Source organism: Delphinus delphis, chromosome 5 (genome assembly GCF_949987515.2).
Source record: "Delphinus delphis chromosome 5, mDelDel1.2, whole genome shotgun sequence".
Lineage (NCBI taxonomy): Eukaryota > Metazoa > Chordata > Mammalia > Artiodactyla > Delphinidae > Delphinus > Delphinus delphis.
In genome coordinates, this window is record NC_082687.1 from 46,779,976 (window position 1) to 46,798,424 (window position 18,449).

Below are 18,449 nucleotides of genomic sequence, written 5' to 3' on the forward strand. Positions count from 1 at the left end.
AGTGTATTATTTTATTTTTTTTCGCGGTACGTGGGCCTCTCACTGTTGTGGCCTCTCCCGTTGCGGAGCACAGGCTCCAGACGCGCAGGCTCAGTGGCCATGGCTCACAGGCCCAGCCGCTCCGTGGCATGTGGGATCTTCCCGGACCGGGGCACAAACCTGCGTCCCCTGCATCAGCAGGCGGACTCTCAACCACTGCGCCACCAGGGAAGCCCAACAAGTATATTATTTTTCTATACACTTTGCCTCATCACTAAATTTTCTGGAGCTCTAAAGAAATTTTTGAATGGTACTTTTTAATTTTTAAATGTACAAAAGGGGAAGAAATATAAAAGGAGATTTAAAGGAAAGGAGTTTATATTTTGAAAGATGAATCTTAGGCTCATTTTTTGCATATAGGTAAACCTGATAAATAGCTGTGATACCTTTTTACCTTAAAAAATTTTTTTTTAAAAAAACAGATCATATCTGAAGATATTGGTGAATTACAGAAGAATCAAACTACAACTATGGCCAAAATTGCACAATACAAGAGGAAACTCATGGACCTTTCCCATAGAACCTTACAGGTAGTAATTTGGACTTTTTTCCAACATTTATAAGACTTGTATACATGATGGAAATGCTAAATATGGATTTTTACAATAGAAAAAAACAGACTAAAAGGAAATAACAATAATAGTCTGAAACTGAAAGTACCAAACTTTCTCATTAAAACCTGGAAGTTGGAGGAGAGATCTTACAGGACTGGGTGAAGGATGTGAAAATATCCTAAAATTAGCATTTTATTGAGAGGGTGGGGGGAAAGCAGTGAAAAAAAAATCATCGTGGTGCAAGAAAAGTATGCATCAGATCATTAATATCTGGTTTTCATAAAAATAGTAGAAAAATACAGTTTTGATTTTGAGTGCTAGAAAAGGGAGTGTAACTGTTAATGAATGAAAAACAATAGAACTTGCAAATTAACAAGAGGAAGTAAAAGAATGAACAGCAACAAAAGTTGAAATTATCATGAAAACAAACATTATATAGCAGAATCAATGGGATACAGCAAAAGCTGCACTCAGAGGACAATTTATAACCTTAAAAAATCTTCATTTTTAAAAGTACAGATGCAAAAAGTAAAGAACTTAGTACTGATCTTAAGTTAGAAAAATACTATCGATAAGCCAACAGAAACCAATAAGAGAGAAATAAAGATAAAGTGAAATAAATTTTAAAAATTAATCATAATAGAAAGATTAAATGGAAAAGCTGTTTCTTTGAAAAAACCATTAAGGGACTTCGCTGGTGGCCCAGTGGCTAAGACTTCCACGCTCCCAATGCAGGGGGCCTGGGTTTGATCCCTGGTCAGGGAACTATATCCCGTATGCTGCAGCTGTGGGTTCGCATGCTGCAACTAAAGATCCTGCACGCTGCAACTAAAAGATCCCACGTGCTGCAACTAAAAGATTCTGCATGCTGCAACTAAGACCTGGCACAGCCAAATAAATAAATAGTTTAAGAAGAAAAAAAGACCATTAAAATGGCAAAACATGAGTCTGAAGAAGGAATAAAAGACTCATCTCATGAGCCTGAAGAAGGTAAAGAAAAATTAGAAGTGAGAAAGGAGACATTATCACAGATATACACAAGAGAATAAGAAAATACTGCAATGGAATTCACAGCAGTAAACTGAGAAGTTAGAGAAAACAGATGATTTTCTAGCAAAATTGATCTACAGAGAAAAATCTTAAATAGACAAATACCATAGAAGCAATTGGGAAAGTTATTAAAGATCAACCATGGAAAAAGCACCAAGGTCAGATAGTGTCATTGCTGAATTTTGTCTAACCATTAAAGAGCTAATTCCAAAGTTACTTTATTTCAGACAAAATGAAAAATATGGATTTTTTTAAACAGTTTGAGATATAATTCATATACCATACAATTCACCTATTTAATGTAATTCAGTGATTTTTAGTATATTCATAGTTTTGTACAACCATCACCACAGTCAGTTTTAGAACATTTTTATCACTCTAAAAACAAACTCCATACCCATTAGCAGCAACTCCCCATTTCATCCCAAACCCCCCCAGCCCTAGGCAACCACTTTCTGTTTGTATGGATTTGCCTCTTCTGGACACTTCATATAAATGAAATCATATGGTATGTGGTATTTTTTGACTGGCTTTCTCTCACATAGCATAATATTTTCAAGGTTCATTCATGTTGTAGCATGTAATAGCACTTCATTCCTTTTTATTGATGAATAATATTTCATTGTATGACTATACAACATTTTAATTTATTCATCAGTTGATAAACATTTTGGTTGTTTCCACTTTTTGGCTAGTATGAATAATGTTGCTATTAACGCTTGTGTACAAGTATTTGTGTGGATTTATGCTTTTGTTTCTCTTGGATGCATAAACCTAGGATAAGAATTGCTTGGTCATGCGGTAACTCTTATGTTCAACTTTTTGAAGAACTACCAAATTGTTTCTCAGAGCAGTGGCAGCATTTTACATCTGTTTTTAGTACCCCAAAACAAAAATTTATAAAGCAGATAATTCTAGTAGAGATGCAAATTATGCTAAGCAAAAGAAGCCAGACTGAAAGGCTACATGTGGTATGATTCCATTTATATGATTCATGCAAAAGGTACAACTGGAGGTGGGTAACAGATCAGTAGTTGCTAGGAGCAGGAGGTAAGGGAGAGGAGGCTACAGGAGGCAGGAGGGAACTTTTTGGGGTGATGGAAATGTTCTGTATCTTGACTGTGGTGATGGGAACTTGTGTTTGTCCAAATACATAGAACTGTCCACCTAAAAAGGGTCAATTTTGTTGTATGTGGATTATACCTCAATAAATCTGACCAAAGAAAACAAATGCAGAAATTCTAAATGAAATATAAGTGAAGAGAATCCAGCTATTTATCAAATTCTAAAGGAATATACTTTGAGTAAGGTTTATTTCAGGAATGGAGGGTTGGTTTTATAACAGGATATCTGTCAACATAATTTATCATAGCAACACATGGAAAATATATGTTTTCATAAATGTAATGAGCAGGGTAGTTAACTAGTATAAAGATTGAAAAGAGATCATCTCTTTTCGCTGATGACATGATTGTATATCTAGAAAACCCAAGGAAATAAACTATAGAATTAATGTGGCAAGGTGGCTCAGTATGAGGTAAATGTACAAAAATCAGTGTTTCTTTATACTATTAATGGAAATAGGAAAATATTTCATTCACTATTATGAAAAAACTGTAAAATACTTAGGAATAAATTTGAGGAAAATATACAATCTGAATTAAGGTTTTCACAAATAGAGAGACAGATAAACCATATTCTTGGATGAGAAGACAATATCTACTTTATAAAATTTAAAAATGAATTACAACTTTAAAAAAATTGAAATCTTTCAGTTCATAAATAATTGTTTTGAGAATAGCTGCTGGGGGGAACAAAAAAGATAGTGAAGGGGACTTGCCTTATCCAATTTTAGAACCTATTTAAAGCTCTTGTAATCAAATCAATATGGGATTGGTGTAGGATTGGATGTAAAGATCCATAGAAAAGAATAGACAATCCAGAAATAGACGCACACGTATCTTAATATGACAGAGGTGGTATTTCAATTCAGTGGGTTTATTTAATAAGTAATGCTAGAGTAACTGGCTATCCATCTGGAAAATAAAATTAGACCACTGTATCACACCATATACAAAAATAAGGGGTATTAAAGACTTAACTCTAAGAAATTTATGAGGCTGCATGTACAACCTAGGGACTGGAGAGACTTTTAGCTTCTTAGAAAGCCAGAAACTATAAAACAAAACTGACTATGTAAGAATTAGAAAATTTTGTATAGTAAAAGGTAACAGAAGCCATTTGTCAATAGTAAAGTGATTTCAGAAAAAGAAAAATCTGAATTTGCAAACAGCACTGATTTCAGTTGTAGTGTTTGTATTATACAGAGATCCTATAATTTGACCTAAAAAACCCCAAGTGAAATACGGGCAAAGAATGTATAAAGGCAGTTCACAGAAGAACAGATGCAAAGTAGTTCTTAACCATTAAAAGATGGTCCTTTAACATTCAAGGGGGGAATTCCCTGGTGGTCCAGTGGTTATAACTCTGTGCTTCCACTGCAGGGGGTCCAGGTTTGATCTCTGGTCGGGGAACTAACATCCTGCTAGCCGATCCCACAGGCCAAGTGGCGCGGCCAAAAAAAAAAAAAAAAATACATTCAAGGGAATGTAGGTTTTTAAAAAAATTTGCATGATCTCTTTAATACTCATCAGGAGGATCTTCGGGAAAGCAATCTAGCAGCTTCTAAAGATTGAACACACACACTTTTAAACCCAGCAATCTCATTCCTGGGGGTCTATACCAGTAAATAAAGATATATATACAAAAATGTTTATTACAGCATTGTTCATAGTGTCAAGACTAGAAATAAAATATATGCCCCTCAAGAACACTTGAGTTTATTAATAATGCATGAAAATTATGTAGTCATTAAAAGAAACAAATTAATGTAACTTGCCTAATAAAAATGGGCAAACATAATTCAAATCTTGAACTGTTAATGATTCTATTGTTAGTGTATTCAGCTAATTTCTTTCAACAATTGATGTGTAATAAAATTACTTGCATAACTGAAAAGAGATGATTCTATCGTTGTTGGTGGCTTTTCTTTGTATAGGTCCTCATCAAACAGGAAATTCAGAGGAAGAGTGGGTATGCCATCCAAGCTGATGAAGAGCAGTTGCGAGTTCAGCTAGATACAATTCAGTGTGAACTAAATGCCCCTACTCAGTTTAAGGTAAGCACTTATAAGACCATAAAGCTAGAATTTGTTTCAGGTGTATCTGCAGAGAAATGTTACTTGGTCTTCAAAAAGAGGAATTTTGTATACTTGTTTTTTATTAAGTATTTGTTCTTTTTAATCAAAACTTCGTTTCTAATGTAGACTCTTAATCATGATGTTTTGGGCTTGTATTAGTGTTACAAGTAATGTACAAAGGGAGAATTGGCACCTTTAATTAGAGTAGTACCTATCCTTTTAAAATAAAACATTCTCTTTTAGAAATGTTGTGAGCAGTTGTAATTCACCTCAGTATTTTTATTTATTTATTTATTTACTTATTTGGTTGTGCCGGGTCTTAGTTGTGGCAGACGGGCTCCTTAGTTGCAGCTTGCTGGCTCCTTAGTTGCAGCAGGCGGGCTCCTTAGTTGTGGCATGCAAACTCTCATTTGCGGCATGCATGTGGGATCTAGTTCCCTGACCAGGGATTGAACCCGGGCCCCCTGCATTGGGAGTGCCGAGTCCTATCCACCGTGACACCGGGGAAGTCCCTCAACTCTGTATTATTTTTAGGGCCGACTGAATGAACTGATGTCCCAGATCAGGATGCAGAATCATTTTGGAGCAGTCAAATCTGAAGAAAGATATTACATAGATGCAGATCTGTTACGAGAAATCAAGCAGGTACGTGTTGCACTAGAGTCACCTTTTAAAAAGGTGAATTCACCCCTTGACATCCATTAGGATGGCTATTATCCAAAAAAAAAAAAAAAAAAAAAACCCAGAAAATAACAAGGGTTTAGAGGATGTGAAGAAAATGGAACCCTCATGCACTGCTAGCAGCAATGTAAAAATGGTGCATGCATCCACTGTGAAAAATGGTTCCTCAAAATATTAAACATAGAATTACAATATAGTCCAGCAATTCTGCTTCTGGGTGCATACCTAAAAGAATTGAGTGTAGGGACTCAAACAGATGATTTGTATAGCCATGTTCATAGAAGCGTTATTCACAGTAGCCAAAGTGGGAGCAATCCAAGTGTCCATAGGTGGATGAATAAACAAAATATGGCATGTATACAATGGAGTATTAGCCTTAAAAAGGAAGGAAATTCTCACATGCACACACTACATGGGTGAATTTTGAAGACATTATGTGAAATAAGCCAGTTTAAGAGGACAAAAGTTGTATGATTCCACTTATATGGGGTACCTAGAGTAGTCCAATTCATAGAGGGTAGAATGGTAGTTGCCAGGGGCTGAGGGGAAGGGGAATGGGGAGCTAGTGTTTAATGGGTACAGAATTTCAGTTTGAGAAGATGAAAAAGTTCAACAGATAGATGGTAGTGATTGTTGCACAACATGATTTACTCAGTGCTGCTGGACTGGACATAAAATGGTTAAAATGGACATGATATGTATATTTTCCCACCAAAAGAAAGTTAATCGTTCTCTTCCCCTGTCCCCCACATCGATGAATTCTGAGGTAATACAGACAACCGAAGTACCCTAGACCCTGCTGCCGTGTGTGAGCAGCGGCAGCAGCACCTGGGGGGTCGTTAGAAATGCAGACGCTCAGTCCGTACTCTAGACTCCGAAAGCTACATTTTTCAAGATCACAGAGTGATTTGTATGCACAAAGTCTGAGAAGTAACTGCTCTGTATCACATATTCCCAACTTACATGATGCCACATATCAATTATAAATATGTAGAGTTACTGATCCCGTCAGCCCTCAGGGGACCTGGGTGTAGGCTGGGGTAGCCGAAACCTCCAACCACTTGTCTACGGCTCACTTTCTATGAAGTTGGGACGTACTGCTCTAGCTTAGTTTCATTAGTATAAACATAGATCGGTTTAATAAAAGCTATCCAGCCATCAGCTGTGTCTAAAAAAATATATTAAGACGGTAAACTTTGTGGAACCTATTAGGTAGGATTAATTGGCGTGGCAGGTTGGTATGACCCTGAGGATTTTAGGTAGTTATAAATGTCATCAACAGATATTGCCATTATATGCAACTAAAAATTAGTTTGGCTTCTGGATCTCGAAAAGTATACATACACTTGATTATATTCATATTTACAATAAAATTAACTGAGAAAGATTCCAGCATATTGGAATAAAGAACTATATAAAAGAGTTTATGCAGTAAAATTGGGAATAATATAAACACCTACCTAAGATGATGAAAAGCAGTATATTGTTTTGGAATTGAAGCATCATGGCTCATTACCTGTATCTCAGTTTCTTTATCTGTAGAGAAGAGGTAATAATGGTACTCCCAAAGTGTGTGCTCAAAGGGATTTTAAATGAGTTAATACCCATGAAACTCTTCAAGCTGCCTTAACATCTGGGAAGGACTCTTTAAAATGCTAGCAATTGTAGTTATATCACTATTATCATCAGTTTTACTTCAAAACATGGAAATCCTCAGTTTTCAGAATGATTATTTTGCTAGTCATCTATATTTGAGTACCTTCTTGCATTATTTTAATATACCTTTGTTTTTTATCAAAGGTTGATAAAAGGAATCTTTAAAACTCTGCATCTTTTGTAAAATTTCTGTTACAGATATTGTTCATTGTATATTTGATTTTATTGCTTTTTACAGTAGTATTTTACTGTATTTAAAAGTATTAGCAAAACATATAGTACAAGTGTTTAAACATGCAGATAATGAGAGCAGCCACTAAGTGCTGTGTTGCTGGTAAAATAGTGAAAAATAGCCTTTTTCCTGTGAGTAGCGTGCAGTTTAATAAATACATTGATATTTTTTAAATTCCTTCTAGCATTTGAAACAACAACAGGAAGGCCTTAGCCACTTGATTAGCATCATAAAAGATGACTTAGAAGATATCAAGTTGGTAGAACATGGATTGAATGAAACCATCCACATCAGAGGTGGTGTCTTCAGTTGACAGTTCACAAACTTGTGTTAAAGGTTTGTGAAATACATTTTCTTGTTATATCAGACCTTCCTTAAGAATGAAACTGACCACGTGGAGGGGAAAAGAAAGAAAACAATCCTCTCTCCTGACTTGGTTTTTGAGAAGGTTCCTGACAAATTATTATTCATCAAATCTGAAATAACTGTCACATCACTGCTCTTCAGAGATAGCCTTTGAAAGATTTACATCTAAAAGTTGTAATTACTTTAAAAAAGAAGTACATAATTACCAAAAATATTTCCTATTGTATATTTTTACAACAGCATTCTTCTTAAAAATAATCATTGTTTAATGATTATTCTCCATTGAGCCTCTACTCTGCTCTCCATAGCAAGTAAATAGGAAATGTCTACTTTGCACATAACAAACTGTATAATTACTTGGCTGTTGGAGATTTGTACTTCAGAATGTAAATGTATGTCAGTTTTTATATTTGTGAATTCATCTGTGGGAGGAGTAAAGAAAATCCAAGAGTATTTAATGATTAATGTGGTTTTCTTTTCATTCTATAAAGATTTGAAAATATATTTTTATATTATTTTACTTATTTGGAATTTACAGAACACACCTAAGCAATTAGGATATAACAAAATTACATTTTATCATTTTTACAACTTTTTTTAAACCTTTTTATTTCTAAAAAAGATGAAAAGTTATAAATAAATTCTTGATTATAATTACTTTTATATAATTCTGTCTGGTGCTTTATTTGGCTCTGGGAGAATGGCCATTCATGTCCACACAAATACTAAATCATAATCACAGCTCAAGAATTTCAGTTTTAACCTGGCTTTAAGTCTGACTTTACCCTCTAAGGAAAGTATATCAGTACTGATATATTTTGACTAGGGTACAGCAAATAAAAATTACTTCCTATATCATCCAGGATAAAGAATTCTCTAATACATCATTAGTATCTGAAAACACTGGAAAATGTGAATTAGACATGATAATGTGCAATAGTGATTCTTTAACAACTAGATAATTTTAAACAATTTTTCTGACTACAAACTGCACACCTGGGCTGCATCATTTTGGCCCCTCTTGGAATGCTTTAACTCTGCATTTCTGCGTAATGCTTTGTCTTATGATGAGAGGTGTTAAAAGAAACAGCCCCATGAACCGTGCCACTGTGTTTATTATGAGGATGGCAAGGAGTAAGGAGTGTGATGCACTGTACATCCAGAGGCCTCCCTCTGAGATCCCACTGAAGGAATCTGTCAGGATGCAGACTAGCTAGCTAACAGTTGTGTAGGAGACACAAACAAGGTTCACGGGGCTGTTTCTTATAACACCTCTCATCTTTCTCATCCATGTAGCCGAATGTGGAAGGAGTTTGCCCCTCTTCTGCACACCCGCTCACTGTAGGAAGAGCTGGTGATCTAATAGATGAGACCTGTTACTCATTGAGCCACATTCTCTGTTGGGCAGATGGCTAATCATGCATAGCATGCTTACTTCTCTAGCCTTTCGTTTTTTGTCCTCTCGTATGTTAGGTTTCTAATTTCACAAGCCCTAGATAGGGCGCGGGGTCTGCCTTTTAAAGACAGGCCCAGTTAGCCTCCTAAGTTTTGATCCTGCTGGTGACTACATGTGTAAGGCAAGGCCTGTGGTCCTTGTTCATGTAGCTGGTTAGATAACTGGACTTGGTCTGTACCTGAGTTGTGTTCCAAGCAACTGATAACCAAGTTCTAGATTTGGGTGGAAATGAGAAGAAAAGACCAACCTTGGCCTCTGGACTAAGTTGTGTTCTCCAGCACAATTTATAGACGTTCTGTGAACTGGTTCTTGTGGTAAGTCCACTCAAAATTCTGAACATGAAGAGAGGTAAATGGTAGAATTAAAGCACACTGAACCCCTAACAAACACCTAGTTGAGCTTTCATGTAGTTTTTCTGAATCTCTGAAAGTGGCCTTAAGTCCTTTTTTGAAACACTGGCAGTGTAAACAAGTGTCAGTTACCAAAGCCCATGCCTAAATCAATTACTTTTCAACCACCACAATACCTGGGGTAAAAGACTACTGTACTGTACTCATTTTCCTTGCTTATTGAGCCCACATATTCATTCAGTACTGTCTGCCTTCCTGGGTTAACATGAGGTTCAAGTTAGGGACTACGTATGTGAAATACTTGGTAAACTGTTGTGTTTATAACAATATAAGGTGTTCATATATAGAAGGAAAATGAAGAGACTGAAAGAATACACTATTTGAATAGAAGTCAAAGTTTGATCCTTTAAAGATAAGTAGAACACCTTTAAATTCTAATTAGGAATTAAATTCAGGTTAACCATTAGCATTACTGACATTTTAATATCTAGCAATTCTACTGAAATTATAGCTAATAATTTTAAAGTCTTATTGAATTAAATCAAAAGTATACAGTTTTTTGCAATCGTAAGATTAATATAGAAATAAGTGAAAAATGAATTCTGTGACATCTGGGTCAGCTACCTGAATTTGTTAATTACATTAATATGTAATTCTCATTTTATCGAATGACTTTGGCCAACAAGTGAAAAATACATCACTCCTTTTGATGATTTCTGTGGGATGCCTGTAGCATATTTCAAGTAATAAAGAATGTATCAAAAAGCTAGTCTGTCTTGAAACTTGTTTACCTTGAAATTATCAGAATCTCAGTGTTTGAAAGTATTGAAGCACAAACATCTCTGGTACCGTTCTGTACTAAAGCACTCGAGTCTAATAAATAAATAAATCAGCGCCCCCGCCCCCCAAAAATTAAAAAGAATGTATCAGACTACAGAGCAACAGAGATTTAGAGCAGAAACACTGATTAAAATGATGAATGTCCCAAACGGTGGAAGGAGCATTTTGCCAGATGATGCGGAGGTATGGATTTTGGGACCTGGAACTGGACCTGGAGCTGGAGCTGTTAATGAGAAGACATAGTCATTGACACATGTCATTTTTAGTATCAAGTTTCATCCACCTACACCATATATCCTGAATATGTGAACATCCAGGTTGAGTTTTACATGAAGTAATTCTAACCAGGACAACTTTAAAATAAATATAGTTCATTACAGATTTGGGGCTATATTTTCATATATATCATCAGGGTGTGCTGATCTAGGTTTTATCTAAGATTTCACAGGCTTTTTAGTATCTATGTAGACAGGGTAGTTTTTTTGTTCAAGTTCTCTAGAATTTCTTGGCAATTTAAAATTTTCATTTTCTGTATATGCAAGATGAAGTTAAATTCTGTGTCTTTTCTATTTCAAGATAGTATATTTCATATGCATATTCTACCAATATACAGTGTAATATTTTACAGTGTAAAAAATTGCATTTTTTAAACAGCCCTGCAAGCTGATAAAAAAATTTTTTTCCCTCTATACATAAAACACTACTCTGGAGAAAACTGCTTCCCTTTCACCTGAACTAGTGGAGAGAGGTACAGTGGAGTCCAGCCATCTCAGGATGGTCTGTTTCACACTGCCCTTAACTCAGATATCTGACTTCTGGCTGTGTTTTGGTTTAGACTGTACAAGGGAAGACTGATTGGAAATATCCAAATGGGATCACCACTCACATAAGTGAAACCAAGAGAAATAACTAGTAAATGTTATAAAAACCTTCAACTCATAAATTTACTTGCCATGATTATAAACGTGCAGTTATATGTATACAGATGGGGAAAATGGACAAGCAGATGCACTCATGCATTAGTTTGTTACTAGAGAGCAGTGGTTCTCAAGGGGGCTGCATTGCCCCCTAAAGCAGTTTGGAAATTTGTCAGAGTATATTTTTGATTGTCACGGCACTGGGGTGGAAGTAGAGGGCTAGTATCCTGCAGTGCTCTCGACAGTCTTGCACAAGGAAAAATCGACCCACTTGCACATAAATTTCAAATGCACTGCTAGACATATATATGTTAAAAACCTATTTATAATGCTCAAACCCAGAACCTAAGTTTTACATATATGCAAAATATTTTGGGGTAGTTTTAATAAACACTGGTTTCTATTCTAGTGCCCCTGGTATTTCTTCACTTTCATTTTCTTATATTTGTAAAGAATAGCTTCCAGTCCTCTCTCTTAAATCCAGATTTCTCTGTGTAAATAAATACAATCTACTTCATGACATCTAGAATAATCTAGGCATTTACATATTGAAATGTATATAATTTTGTTATATAGTTAGGACATTATATTGATTTTCTTATGGTGCAAGTGGGACTTATTTATGAATCTTATTTCAGGATACCTTTATAAAATATTTGTTCTAAAAAGAGAGAATTGGGTTGCAGGGTTGAGAACCATTGCTCGAAAAAGTACAGTCTATATACATAGTTGAAAATGAGTGCTTAAGAAGCAAAATCAAGTTGCCCCCCCCATTTGCACATACAAGCATTTGGATATGACATTATACGTTATATATGATGCTTTAAACTCTTGAGATTTTGTTCCTTTTATTGAGAGAAAATAAATTTCTCAGTTTTTCTGTATTGCAGAAACAGACATTTATCAACTAAGGAAATGAGATATTTCTTACCAGGACTGTCGATATCTTGACTTTTGTCTTCTAAAATATAAACAGATTTTGAGTTAACTGCATTGTACACAGATTTATCCCAAAGAGAAAAATGTGATTAAATGATTAAGCTAATTTGGTGATCTCTGCGTGTGGGACTGAGGGGCAGGGCATTAGTTTTAGAGGTATAGGTGGGACTGGGGGAAGGGTTCAGTGTTTAAACATTTGCATGCTTTGAAATTTTTTACCGTGTGTGTGTGTGTGTGTGTGTGTGTGTGTGTGTGTGTGTGTGTGTGTGTGTGTGTGTGTTTCCATTAAAAGAAAGGTTAAACTTTGTTAAAAAAGAAAAGTCTTTTTTCTACATATTGAACTCAGATTCCCAAGCACAACCATAACACTAATCATTTATTGAATGCTTACTGTGTGTCACGCATTGACCAAATGCTTTATGTACATTATTACCTTTACTTGTTACACTCCTAGTAGGTAGTAGAGTTATCCATATTATACAGAAGTTCCCCCAAACTTGCATAAAATCACAGAGGTAATCAGTGGTAGCAATGCCTGCTTTCAAACCCTCTGCTCTTACTTACTATGCTATTCTAACTCCATCTGCTCTTACTTACTATGCTATTCTAACTCCATCTGCTCTTACTTACTATGCTATTCTAACTCCAAGTGTGTTAGCATTGAAATATTACAATATTGCCATATTCTGACGGCTTTGAAGCCAAATGCCAATTCTAGGAGCCCAGGTTAGAGGTGTATTTTCTATAACTACATCTAGCTGGAAGACAAGTGTCATGTGACAGAAAATGAACAAAACTTGAAAAGTTTGGGTCTTGACTGTCTCATCCTAGCCTTTGACAGGTTCCTTAACTTCCCATATTCCATGTTTCCATCTCTGAAACGGTGATAACAGTATTTCTTTTATTGGATTATATGAGATCCTGTGTAAATGTTTTGACACCACTTTTTAAAAAGCCTGCACGACACACAGCTTTCTAGGAGAGGGCACAATACAAAACAGTCCCAGCAAAACTGAGTGGCCTATTTGTTGGAGGACATAGAAAGGGCACAGAATGGATGGCGCTACACTGTACGGTTCTCACACACACCTCTTTGATGATGCTATTCCTGTAACCACAGATTCTCTCACGGTAGCCTGCGCACCCTGGGAAGCCTCCTGTCCCATTCTGGAATAGACAGGCGCAGCGGGAAGCCAACTGTCCCAGTTTCAGGTCAACTGCCTTTTTCTCTGCCTGACCCAGGGAACCGTAATAGCAGTCTGCTGCACACACTGAAGGGAGTTCTCAACATTTCCCCCTCTGGCTTGCAGCCTGGGGTGTCAGAAGCTGTGCAGCTCAAGTGTCCTCTCCCCATCCCCCTTTAGACGGAGCTAACTGAACGATCATGGTAAAGGACTCAGAACCCCATGGTGCCTCCGCCCCCAGAAAAGAATTTATTACCAGGTTTTTCACCCGGTTGTAACATTTTTATTCCCAAATAAAAAAAAGATTTTCAGATAATAATAAAGGCATCTACCATTTACTCCTATTTTAAAGCACCATTCATTTTGCCGGTACTTTTATCTCATTAGGACTTTAATCAGTCTTGCAAGACAGAAATTTTCTTCATTGTACAGACATGGGAGCAGAGGTGCAGAAAAGTGAAATAAAGTTACCTCTACACAAAGTTACCCAGAGGAAAACGGCAGAGGAGAGACTTCATGAAGTTGGGTCTGTCTGTCCACACAGACCAGACCGTGTTCACCCTCCACATGCTGCTCAGCAGCTGCCTGTCAGGCAGCCGGGGCGCCTACTAAGGTGCCAGCGAGAGTACTATGCAAACTCAGGTCCCGCGAGCTGAAGAGATGTAGACACGCGAAGTGTGTCATCAGTGTCATTAGAGGTTCACTTCAAAGTCGCGGCCAAATAAGTCCAACAGTTCCAATCTGGGTGATATAAAAGTATTGCTGGAACCTCTCTCTCCGGGTCTGCCAAGTGCTTTAGATCATGAACTGGGAACGGCTGTTTCTGTACACAGCACACATTATCCAAAGGCAGCAATGTGAGGCAAACTCAGTACTGTGCGGATGGATGTCATTTAGCAGATGCCAACAATCTAATTTCCTTAACAGATGATCATTCCATAATAACAGAACCTAACACAAATTATTTGCAAAACACGACATGAGCTCGGAAGCAGGATTGAACCATTAGATAGGGGCTTGCGCCCTGAGATTTTGTGTTTTTATAGTCCTTACAGATATCCCTATAAGGTAACATGACATGTGTTAGCCACCTGTGAAAGACGACAATTCTGAGGCCTAGACAAGTCTTATTATTGTCCATAGCTCTCTGGTAAAATATTAGATAATGTCCACTTTTTTTTTTTAACTTCTTCTTGTCTCAGGAAAAAAATTAAGTTTGAGGGCCGTTTCATTTTTTTCCTCCCCTGTAAGCGTGAGTTCTGAGGCCCTTTTGACTTGACAGGGGTCATACTGTTCAGTTTCTCTGGCCACAGAAACTCAAGGCCCCACCCTCAGCAACAGCCTCATACTTTTAAAATACCTGCTTTCATGGTTATATCTTGAAGGTAGGTTAAATGTGTCATGATAAGTATACTGGAAAAACACTAGAGGAACCACAAGTTTTAAGAAACAGGTACTTGGTCATAAGGTAAGAGACTTGGGTCCTTCACTCACTCACGTGATCTTGTTGTGCAAAGTACTTAGCCTCCCTTGCGTATCTAATGGTGACAATTATATCTATGCTCCCCGGATTGGCAGCTTCCTCTCCAGCATGCCTAGCATTGCTTACCAGGTAGTGGAAAAGGTTCTGGAGTTTTCATTCCTACGTGAGAAAGAAATTTTCAGTGACTTGCAGTTTGTTCCAGTGAGTACAATTTCCAAACTCCTTCTCGTCTCATGAACTCAAGAGATACAAGCACCAAAGGTCCCACTGCACTGTAGTTTCTGGCTTTTTACTTAAAAGTTCTGGCTACATGAACCCTCACTGTGCAAACCCATGCCAAACTCAGAGAAGCCTTCTGCCATGGTGCCTCATTAAGTCTGCCTCTATGCCAGGAGAGTACTATGCTTAGTTACCTGGCGATCCTAGATGCTGAGATGTTATTAGCCAAAGCTAACAGTTAGCTTTTGCATGAAGTTGAAGTTTCTTTTGAGTACCTTTAGCTATAGAATCTAAGGCTGGACTGCATGCATCCAGGTCCCAGCAGCCTTGCCCTCAGCCATGCCCCCAGCAGAGCTAACTTTCCTGCTCCAGGAAGGCATGAACACTAGGGAGGAAAGGTACTTTTCTACTCTCTTCCCCAGCTAAATCTTTGTAGAATGACTGGTAGGCGGCAGTAAGCGAAATATTAATGAATAATAATCTCATGACAATATTCTCTTTAATACACGGGGGGATCCTTCTCTTCTCATACTTTGGCCAAGAAAGTAAACAAAGCTGTCTTACCAGGTATTTGGGTGGCTTCTTGGCTCTTCACACCTGAAGACAGAAATGAATATTGGTTAGTGTTAATCAACTATCTTGCATTGTTAATGCTCCCTTTGGTCTATACCTCCCCCATCTTCAATCCCACTCCCCTCCCAAAAAAAGGAAAAAGAAAACAGTAACAACAAAAACACCTTTCAATTGCTCTTCATTCTCTAACTGGACAAAGCCCAGACTCCTTATGGTGGAGTTCAAGAACTTCATTATCTGACCAACCTTATCTTCATAAGGCAGTCAGTCCCAGTACGTCGGTTTTTAAATGAAATAGTACTGGGTCTAAGACTCTGCTTGGTTTAGCTCTATTGTCATTATAGTTATTAGCTCTGTGATTGCGCAGGCTTAATCCCTCTGACCTTCATTTCCTTATTTACGCAAAAGAAATACCTTGTAGGTTTGTAGTAAGTGGTGATTAAAGGTGATACATTATAAAACTGTTCAGTACATTACTGCATGGAACATAATAATCTCTCAATAATTAGAGTCCCTCTGTTTTGACTTAACTTATTCCTCAAACTCTCCATGTCCAGTAACGTCCTTAGTTCTAGGAGTCCTCATGCCTCCTTCTAATCTTGTAGCTAGTCTCTGAGAGTAAGTAGAAGATCACTTACCAGGTAAGACTGTGGACTCCTGGTTTTTCATTCCTGAAGATGAGAAGAGGAAACATTTAGTGATAAACGCAGTAAGCTTGAAAATTTAACCTTATATTTATATAGCTATTTACAGTGGAAAACTCTAAAAGCTTTGAGAGATGACCCACTCTCAAAGCTGTTAGAGTTTGGGGGAAAAGGGAAAGAGATTTAACCCACTGGTGCCTAACTTACTGTGAGAACTATGGCTAGTGATCCAGGCACTCTCCTAGATTAAGCAAAATATCTCTTGTTGATTTTTTTTTAGACTCTGACCTACATTTGTCATGATTTATTTTTAAAAATGAAACTTTCATAATCCCAGATATCAGAGCTATTCAGTCTTAATATTTTGGTATATTTCCTGTCTCTTTGCTATATATATATATATATATAGATATATATATATATATATATATGTACATGCTCATATACATTTTTTACTATTTTTCTCAGTTTTATTGAGATATAATTGACATAAAACACTGTATAAGTTTATGGTACACAGCATAATGACTTGAGTTACATATATTGTGACAGGATTACCACAATAAGTTTAATTAACATCCGGCATCTCATACAGATACCAAAAAAAAAAAGGAAAAAATGTTTTTTTTTCCTTGTGATGAGAACTCGTAGGATCTATTCTCTTAACAGCTTTCAAATACACCACACAGCTGTTAACTATAGTCATGTTGCACATTACATCCCCTGTACTTATTTATCTTATAACTGGAAGTTTGTACCGTTTGACATTTTAAAATAAATTTGATAGTATACTCCATATGCTGTTTTTATCCTATCTTTTAAAAAATTTTTATTGGAGTATAGTTGATTTACAATGTTCTAGTTTCAGGTGTACAGCAAAGTGAATCTGTTATATATATATACATATATCCACTCTTTTTTAGATTCTTTTCCCATATAGGCCATTACAGAGTACTGAGTAGAGTTTGTTTTTATCCTTTTTTTTATTGTCACTGTATTATAAGTACTTTCTCATATCTTTAGATATTTTTCAAAAACATGGTTTTTAAATTGGTGAGTGTTTCATAGTATGGATATAATTTATTTAACAATACCCAACTGTTGGATACTAAGGTTATTTATAAATTTTGGCTACCATAACACTGCATAAACATTTCTGTACATATTTTGTACACAAATTTTTATGTTTATTCCCTTAGGACAAATATCTAAAAGTGTTATAGCTAGGTTAAAAGGTATGGACGTTTTTAAGGCTAGTGATACATACTATTGAAATTGTCCTCCAGAAAAGTTCCAACTTATAATCTCACCAGTAATTTATGAGAGTGTTTCTGTCCCAGCACCCTTGAAGAATATCATTTTTAAGAAAGACAAAAAAAATTGGGGAATGAGTCATACTTTGGAATATACTAAATAATCAGACGGATATAGCTAATAGCATTTGTTACTCAGATTGCTAGAAACAGAAATATATATACATATATAAAATCATTTTAATTTAGGAAAAAATGCCATTTTTTATGCTCCTGATGAACACCCTAGGTTACAGAGTTTGTGGAATAATTAGTCACACCTTCCTCTATCCATGTAACAGCTAGCCTAAAGCAGAAGATAGTAAATTCTCTAGAACTAGTTTCTTATGTCATGTCTCTAACTGCTCCGCTGGGATGACCTATGGATTGTTAGATAGGAGACAGACAGAGCTGCTGGGTCGTCCTTATAAAGAAGGATATCTGGAACTCAGGAGCGTCTCTTATATACCAAACTAGTAAGCTAATGTGGGTTCTGCCTTCTTCCCACTTTTCCTTACCATGCCCACCTACTCCCACCCTCAGGAAGCTGTCTTACAAATGTAAGCCCCTAGAGTTTATGAAAATGTCTTACCAGGGTCTTCAAGTTTCTGGTTTTTCACACCTAAGTTACAAAAAGAAACTTACCAGTTTTAATGATAGAACAAAGTAATTGGGAGTTACCACAGTTGGAGCAGAACTATTTTCAGGTAATTATGGCCATAAAGATGCACCTGATATATCCAGTAAGCTAATGCTACTAAATTTAAGTGTCAGC

General features: G+C 36.5%; 2 protein-coding genes across 9 annotated transcripts in view; one reads left to right on the plus strand and one right to left on the minus strand.

Annotated features, from left to right (window-relative positions):
* The window catches only part of NUP54 (nucleoporin 54), a 39,809-nt gene extending 29,443 nt beyond the window's left edge, over positions 1 to 10,366 (plus strand). Inside the window, exons 8-11 of one of the 3 annotated variants that reach the window (XM_060012338.1) lie at positions 462 to 569; positions 4,702 to 4,821; positions 5,377 to 5,487; positions 7,596 to 10,360. In XM_060012338.1, coding sequence (XP_059868321.1) covers positions 462 to 569; positions 4,702 to 4,821; positions 5,377 to 5,487; positions 7,596 to 7,724 — 468 coding nt within the window. In that variant the 3' untranslated portion in view covers positions 7,725 to 10,360. Of the gene's footprint in view, positions 1 to 461; positions 570 to 4,701; positions 4,822 to 5,376; positions 5,488 to 7,595 lie in introns of all 3 variants that reach the window. The other 2 variants (XM_060012336.1, XM_060012337.1) reach the window with 2 other exon arrangements.
* A 142-nt stretch (positions 10,367 to 10,508) lies between these two features.
* The window catches only part of ART3 (ADP-ribosyltransferase 3 (inactive)), a 34,610-nt gene continuing 26,669 nt past the window's right edge, over positions 10,509 to 18,449 (minus strand). For 3 of the 6 annotated variants that reach the window (XM_060012345.1, XM_060012344.1, XM_060012342.1), the window contains one exon: positions 10,509 to 10,646. In XM_060012345.1, coding sequence (XP_059868328.1) covers positions 10,510 to 10,646 — 137 coding nt within the window. In that variant the 3' untranslated portion in view covers position 10,509. Of the gene's footprint in view, positions 10,647 to 12,271; positions 12,302 to 13,719; positions 13,755 to 15,072; positions 15,106 to 15,729; positions 15,763 to 16,376; positions 16,410 to 18,266; positions 18,301 to 18,449 lie in introns of all 6 variants that reach the window. The other 3 variants (XM_060012340.1, XM_060012339.1, XM_060012341.1) reach the window with 3 other exon arrangements.